Source organism: Schistocerca serialis, chromosome 3 (genome assembly GCF_023864345.2).
Source record: "Schistocerca serialis cubense isolate TAMUIC-IGC-003099 chromosome 3, iqSchSeri2.2, whole genome shotgun sequence".
Taxonomy (NCBI): domain Eukaryota; kingdom Metazoa; phylum Arthropoda; class Insecta; order Orthoptera; family Acrididae; genus Schistocerca; species Schistocerca serialis.
The window spans coordinates 241,266,966-241,275,451 of NC_064640.1; the positions used below are offsets into that span (position 1 = coordinate 241,266,966).

The 8,486-nt window shown below is 43.5% G+C and overlaps 1 protein-coding gene across 1 annotated transcript in view; it reads left to right on the plus strand.

The window, feature by feature from the left end:
- The window catches only part of LOC126469989 (homeobox protein engrailed-1a-like), a 153,863-nt gene extending 145,993 nt beyond the window's left edge, over positions 1 to 7,870 (plus strand). The window contains exon 2 of the mRNA XM_050097436.1: positions 6,090 to 7,870. Within this exon, the coding sequence (XP_049953393.1) occupies positions 6,090 to 6,493 (404 nt within the window). The 3' untranslated portion in view covers positions 6,494 to 7,870. The remainder of the gene's footprint in view (positions 1 to 6,089) is intronic.
- The last annotated feature ends 616 nt before the right edge of the window (positions 7,871 to 8,486 follow it).

Sequence of the window (8,486 nt, forward strand, 5' to 3'; positions counted from 1 at the left end):
CCGGCCAGGATACGGCTGTTGGTCTGGTGTCAAAACGTCTTGATATACAGAGGTGCAGTACGCAGTTGAGCCCAATTCCAGACAGCTCGTGGATGGTGACATTTGAAACTGTGTATAAACGTGTCCTCTTCATTACGCTCATCAAAAGGCGGTGAATGCGCAAGATGGATATATGATTGCGCTTTGGAATCGTTTCATTGACGACCTTGTCCCATTTTGTCCCCATACTTGATGTAAACTATATCATGCATGATGTAAGCTGTTTGTTATGAATCATCTTCCACACCTCATGATAGCTGACATGAAGGTATTTAGTTTCCATTCTGTTAAGAGCTGAACATTTCTTAATATGGTAGTAATATTTCTATGCGTTGCACATTTTGTCTTGCTGGGTTACGTAGCTGTTCTCGACTATGATGGTTTTGAAAAAGCTGAGCTTTGAATGTATTTTACCAATATTAATGGGTGCCACTCGCCTTTCAGGGCGAACTACATTTAGAACCATACATGTTAGGTTGATAAGGCTGAATTTTGATTTTTTAAGAACATTGTGAACTACTAATGTTTTGCACTTTGCGCCAGTAGCTATTAATCCCATCCTGCATTCTTCAATGGGTAATGTTAGCGTGCTGTATTTCACCTCGAAAGTATACGGAACATCCTCTTACTGATAATAGACTTTTGGTTATTGGCGCTCGTACTATCAAAATGGACGGTATGGAATACACTTTGGATAATATGACCTCGTTCACTAGTTTTACTTCCTGTATCATATCGAGATATCGCTTGGAATTTAGCTGTATTCTAGCCCTAACTTTGTTCAACATTAATCGCCAGCTGAAAGTTTGCACCCATTGTAGGCCTGAAACCGGGTCTAGCCCTAAACCTCATATCTTGGTTGCTGTTGGTAACCAACGTTGTTCTTCCAGCGGTAAACCTTTCCCTAAGTTCATGATCTTGGAGTGTATATAGTTCATCATTTCTTCTGTTGCCGCCCAGAAAGTTCAAATGATTCAAATGGCTCTGAGCACTATGGGACTTAACTTCTGTGCTCATCAGTCCCCTAGAACTTAGAACTACTTAAACCTAACTAACCTAAGGACATAACACACATCCATGCCCGAGGCAGTATTCGAACCTGTGACCGTAGTGGTCGCGCGGTTCCAGACTGTAGCGCCTAGAACAGCTCGGCCACCCAGGCCGGCGCGGTATCTGGCCTTATGCTGACACAGACATGCTTAGATCATCTGCAAGTGCTCGACATACGAATGTCTGTGGGGGTGAGCTGTTAAGTTTCCTTGGAAGAGGCATAGATGGCCATCGATAGTGGGAAACCCTGACAGACTGACCGCTTTATATCGAATGGCCCACTTGATCACGATTTTGGACTGAGGTCCTTGGAAAATGACTGTGAAAATTTGGAAGAATTTGTTGCAGATACATTTCCGCACTTATTTTAGTATAAAACTGTGGAAGACCCGGTCGAAATCTTTCGAAAGATTGACAGATGTTACAAATTCCCATGGTTTTCAAATATCTTTAATAGATAGTATGCCACGGTAGTTACACAAGGTGTCGGTTATACTGCGTCCAGGGACTGCGGAAGTTTGATAATTGGACATTCCATGCATCACTGAATTCGTTAATTAGATCCTCTTTCAGTATATCCCAATAAATGAGATAAAATTCAGCTGGTATTCTACTGCTGTTGACTATCCTTTCGGGCTTCATATATTTACACTTATTCAAATTTTTCGTGGAGAGAACTGTTGTCTGCTTCGGTCAGCACGTCATGTAGTGGCACAAGCCTTCCATGTTTCCAGCGCCATAATTCTTAATTCCTGGTCTCTCAGTATGGTAGTATTTAATTTCAAGTATCCTTTTCCACAGAAAGTTGTTTGTGTCTGTAAACTCAGACTGGTAATACACTGAAGAGCCAAAGAAATTGGTATACCTGCCAAATATCGTGTAGGACCCCCGCGAGCTGGCAGAAGTGTCGCAGGACTCGACTAACGTCTGAAGAACTGCTGGAGGGAACTGACACCATGACTCTTGCAGGGCTGTCCATAAATTCGTAAGAGTGCGAGGGGGTGATGATCTCTTCTGAACAGCACGTTGCAAGGCATCCCAGACATGCTCAATAATGTTCATGTCTTGGAAGTTTGGTGATCAGCGGAAGTGTTTAAACTCAAAAGAGTGTTCCTGGAGCCACTCTGTAGCAATTCTGGACGTGTGAGGTGTCGCATTGTCCTGCTGGAATTGCCCAAGTCCTCCGGAATGCACAATGGACATGAATGCAGGAGATCAGACAGGATGCTTAAGTACGTCTCACATGTCAGAGTGATATCTAGACGTATCAGGAGTATCATATCAATCCAACTGTACACGCCCCACACCCTTACAGAGCCTCCACCAGCATCAACAGTCCCCTGCTGTTATGCAGGACCCATGAATTCATGAGGTTGTCTCCATACCCGTACACGTCCATGCGCTCGATACAACATGAAACGAGGCTCGTCCGACCAGGAAACATGTTTCCAGTCATCAACAGTCCAATGTCGGTGTTGACGGGCACACGCGAGGCGTAAAGCTTTGTGTCGTGCAGTCACCAAGGGTACACGAGTGGGCCTTCGGCTCCGAAAGGCCATATCGATGATGTTCGTTGAATGGTTTAGACGTTGACACTTGTTGATGGTCATGCACTGAAATCTGCAGCAATTTGCGGAAGGGCTGCACTTCTGTCACGTTGAACGATTCTCTTCAGTCGTCGTTGGTCCCATTCTTGCAGGATCTTTTTCCGGCCGCAGCGATGTCGGAGATTTGATGTTTTACCGGATTCCTGACATTGACGGTACACTCTTGAAACGGTTTAATGGGGAAAACCCATTTCATCGCTACCTCGGAGCTGCTGTGTCCCATCGCTTGTGCGCCGACTATAACGCCACGTTCAAACTCACTTAAATCTTGATAACTTGCCATTGTAGCTGCAGTAACCGATATAACAACTCCTCCAGGCACTTGTCTTATACAGGCATTGTCGACCGCAGCGCCGTATTGTGCCTGTTCAAATACCTCTGTATTTGAATACGCATGCCTGTACCAGTTTCTTTGGCGCTTCAGTGTATAAGTAATATAATGATTGGAGAAATTTACAAGCCAGATTTCTGACGTAGTGACGTTACGTACTAAGCCTTGTGAGACGTAAGTCCGGTCTATTCTGCTCGCTGAATGACTAGTGAAGCAGGTGTCTATTAATGAGTCTGCATTTGTTGCCTCCCACGCGTCAATCATATTTAAATTCCAAGCCATATATTCGAGTGCCACAAGTCTGTTTAAATCTTTCTTTACGTTCTTTTTTGTTAATAACACAGTTAAAATCACCGTCAAATATCACTCTGCTCCATGTCGTTGATATTTGAGTTCTGAATTTCACGTACCGTAAGTATAAACAATTACAAAAATACGATTGCTGTGTGGTCTCCTAGAAAGATATTCATTTCCACAAAGTGCCATAACTTTAGTTTTATTTGTGAGTATGTTCTAATTACATTGTATTGGTTCAAATGGCTCTTAACTTATGAGGTCATCAGTTCCCTAGAACTCAGAACTACTTAAACCTAACTAACCTAAGGACATCACACACACCCATACCAGAGGCAGGATTCGAACTTGCGACCGTAGCGGTCGTGCGGTTCCAGACTGTAACGGCTAGAACCGCTACAGTACATGAGGTCTCTTGGTCTTGGTTTATTGATATTGTTTCTTTGCCTTTCTTCGCAATCATTTCACCAAAAGTCGACTTAGGCAGCATCAGAATCGTTTCCTCCTTGATGGATTTGTTACTCAGGTTAAATCCATCGCAGGTCCATGCTCGCAGTCACTCAGCTATGCTGATAGACCCATTCTTCTCTTACTGCATCTCTACTCACAACACAATACTTCCCGCCTTCTTTTATACTCGCGAATACGCATTTCAAAAATGGTTCAAATGGCTCTGAGCACTATGAGACAACTTCTGAGGTCATCAGTCCCCTAGAACTCAGAACTACTTAAATCTAACTAACCTAAGGACATCACACACATCCATGCCCGAGGCAGGATTCGAACCTGCGGCCGTAGCGGTCGCGCGGTTCCAGACTGTAGCGCCTAGTACCGCTCGGCCACTCTGGCCGGCCGGTATGCATTTCGTAACAGCTATTTCGCGTTATATAGGGCGATTGGCTGCTTTTGATCAGATAATGTATATGAGTGAAACTAGTCAAATAAATCAAACGTAAGACGTTCTGTAGAGGTTTATCTGTACATGAATTATTACATTCCTGTGGTCCCTGCAGGTAAAGGCTTCGTTTGCTGAGCTCCTAATAAATGTTTCCGCCGGCCGCGGTGGCCGAGCTGTTCTAGGCACTTCAGTCTGGAACCAAACGGCTGCTGCGGTCGCAGGTGCGAATCCTGCCTCGGGCTTGGATGTGTAAGACGTCCTTAGGTTAGTTAGGTTTAAGTAGTTCTAAGTCTAGGGGACTGATGACCTCAGATGTTAACTCCCATAGTACTTAGAGGTACACTACTGGACATTAAAATTGCTACACCAAGAAGAAATGCAGATGATAAACGGGTATTGAGTGGACAAATATATTGTACAAGAACTGATTTGTGGTTACATTTCCATGCAATTTGGGAGCATAGATCCTTAGAAATCAGTATCCAGAACAACCACCTCTGGCCGTAATAACGGCCTTGATACGCCTGGGCATTGAGTCAAACAAAGATTGGATAGCATGTATAGGTACAGCTACCCATGCAGTTTCAACATGACACCACAGTCCATCAAGAGTAGTGACTGGCGTATTGTGACGAGCCATTTGCTCGGTCACCATTGACCAGACGTTTTCAGTTGGTGAGAGATCTGGAGAATGTGCTGGTCAGGGCAGCAGTCGAACATTTTCTGTATCCAGAAAGGCCCGTACAGGACCTGCAATTTACGGTCGTGCATTATCCTGCTAAAATGTAGGGTTTCGCAGGGATAGAATGAAGGGTAGAGCCACGGGTCGTAACAGAACTGAAATGTAACGTCCACGGTTCAAAGTGCCGTCAATGCGAACAAGAGGTGACCGAGACGTGTAACCAGTGGCACCCAATACGATCACCTCGGGTGATACGCCAGTATGGCGATGATGAATACACGCTACCAATGTGCGTTCACCGCGATGTCGCCAAACACGGATGCGACCATCATGATGCTGTAAGAAAAACCTGGATTCATCCGAAAAAATGACGTTATGCTATTCGTGCACCCAGGTTGGTCGTTGAATACACCATCGCAGGCAGTCCTGCCTGTGATACAGCGTCAAGGGTAACCGCAGCCGCGATCTCCGAGCTGATAGTCCATGCTGCTGCAAACGTCGTCGAACTGTTCGTGCAGATGGTAGTTGTCTTGCAAACGTCCCCCATCTGTTGACTCAGGGATCGAGACGTGGCTGTACGATCCGTTACAGCCATGCGGATAAGATGCCTGTCATCTCGACTGCTAGTGATACGAGGCGGTTGGGATCCAGCACGGCATTCCGTATTACCCTCCTGAACCCATCGATTCCATATTCTGCTAACAGTCATTGGATCTCGACCAACGCGAGCAGCTATGTCGCGATACGATAAATCGCAATCGCGATAGGCTACAATCCGACCTTTATCAAAGTCGGAAATGTGATGATACACATTTCTCCTGCTTAGACGACGCATCACAACAACGTTTCACCAGGCAACGTCGGTCAACTGCTGTTTGTGTATGAGAAATCGGTTGAAACTTTCCTCATGTCAGCACGTTGTAGGTGTCGCCACCGGCGCCAACTTTGTGTGAATGCTCTGAAAAGTTTATCAGTTGCGTATCACAGCATCTTCTTCCTGTCGGTTAAATTTCACGTCTGTAGCACGCTATCTTCGTAGTGTAGCAATTTTAATGGCCAGTAGTGTATTTGAACCATTTATAAATGTTTCCAAAGATAAGGGCGTGCCTTATCAGATTTTTTTATGAAGTCTCGCGCCCTGGTAAAACTCACAACATTTCCTTTACAAGTTGTTTCCCCTTGTTGCAGGTCCTCGGTCGCGACGGCTGAAGCGCAAAGACAAGAAGCCGGAGGAGAAGCGGCCGCGCACGGCGTTCAGCGGCGAGCAGCTGGCGCGGCTGAAGCACGAGTTCACCGAGAACAGATACCTGACTGAGCGCCGCCGCCAGGAGCTGGCCAGGGAGCTGGGCCTCAACGAGGCGCAGATCAAGATCTGGTTCCAGAACAAGCGCGCCAAGATCAAGAAGGCCAGCGGACAGAAGAACCCGCTGGCGCTGCAGCTGATGGCGCAGGGCCTCTACAACCACAGCACAGTGCCCATCGATGAGGATGACGAGGAGACGACAGCACCGCCCCCGCAGCAGCAGCAGCAGCCGCCGCCGACGGCCCCGCAGACCGTCTCCGGCGTCCTGGCTGCTCCCACAACACCGTGAACCGACGCGACACTGTGCAGTGACTTGGACTACTGGCAGCATCAACAAACATTATGCAGTAGCAATAGCAGTGCACCAGCCTGTCAGACAATTCCGCTGTGCGTCAAGAGGGAGTAACGAAACGAGAACTAAAAATCCCTCCTGCGCGGACGTTTGAGAATGATCTCCCATTTAATCCACCATAGCTACTAATCGTTGTGGAATGCAGGTTGCCATATTCCTACTGTATGTGGGATTTATCTGAGAAGCTTGTGGCTTAATTATAAGTTTATGACTGGTATCTTGTGTTCTGTTCACGAGAATAATGCTGATAATGAGTGATAGGCAATTCCAGCAATGTAAGACGGAAAGTGTGAAAGCTTGGTTTAGTTTATTTGATTTGCTCGCTGCCTGTTATATTGTCATTACCTAAAATTACATTATTTATTTCTGGTATGCTAGTAGTTGGCTGAAAATGCTCCAACAAAAGATAGTAGAACAGATTAAATCACATTCTTGTCTAAATTATGAGATATATTTTTGAAATAATATAGTGTTAATTCTGTAATTATCCGAATGAACCAAACAGGTGCTTGTACATATCAGTAGAACACTTAAAAAAAGCAGAAAGACACGATATTTTCAATGGTAACCACTGTACCACTGAAATGTAACCGTGGCCGTTAAACAGTAGATGCGATATTTCCTCGAAGTAAAGGTTTACTGTCGGAGGTCGCTTCATTGAGAGTATAATTGCGTAAATGAATTTTTATAAAAAAGATATAAACATGTATATTATATTTCAGTGCAACATGTTTGGTACCGGTATGTCTCAAGATGTCTGTGTCTCCAGGCTTCTAGTCCATTTCATAAACAGTATGTTATCACGTTGATCAGCTGGTGCACTAACTGGGAATAATTAGTTTCCCTCAGACTGTTGGATGGAATTTCTAAGGAATATAAAAAAAGGTAAAATTGCTGCAAGTTGTGATTCTTCTTCAGTAATTTTATTGAGTTTTGTAGTGAAAAAATATCTATTTCCTTCCAGTTTGTGAAAAAGGAACATATTACCAAAAACATTTCATTTATAACTATAAACAATCATTTTCGTTTGTCTTATCCGAAATTATAGACAAATATTTAGTTGATTTAACACAATGATAAACTTAGAAATGCACTCGTGTTAACAGTAGACAAAATGTTTTAAGAAAAGTGAATGCATGTCAGCGCTGTAGTATTTATATGTAGCAGAGCAATAATATATGGTGATTAGTACACTACATCGCTAAAGAACAATGCTGGGAATAAGGCTAACATTATCAGCAATATAAATGACAGTAAGTGAATACGATTTTTTCGTGACATCCTTATATAATGTAAATATAATTAAAGTCAGATATGAATAAAACATTTCCTAAAAAACATTTTCTACTTTTACCCCTACCATCAGCAGTACTTGAAAGTTATAAAATCTAATGTTCTTACTAAAACTAGAAACAAAAATTATATTGCTGTAAGGAACTGATACTGAATATATTGCATGGGTGAATTGGCAAAGGTTTTGTACAGTTTTCACACTGTGTTGCAATAGGATAGGTAAAAGGCATGTAGAAGATACAGAAAAAATGTCTTAAAATGGTAAAAGCGGTTACAGTAATGTTTATTATTTTCAGATTTTCGATTTGATATCATCATCAGACTGGCCAATCATAATAACAAAGGAGGACTGTTTATTGCTTTTAAAAGTACACGCAGAACCCTGTATCAAGCATCATGGTTTTACACTACGCTTCAGTTTGTTGACTTCTCATGAACAAGTTATGAGTACCAACTGTATAGCGCAAAAGTGCACTGGATGAATGTCTGAAAACATTAGAACCTCTAAACACCATAAAAATCATAAACACTTTCGCACATCTAACTAGAATCCAATTCTGTTTTCGAAAAATAATTACAGGCTTCAGCCAAGTGAGCCATGTGGAGGTAAGAACACGCCAAAGGACCCACCGACAGT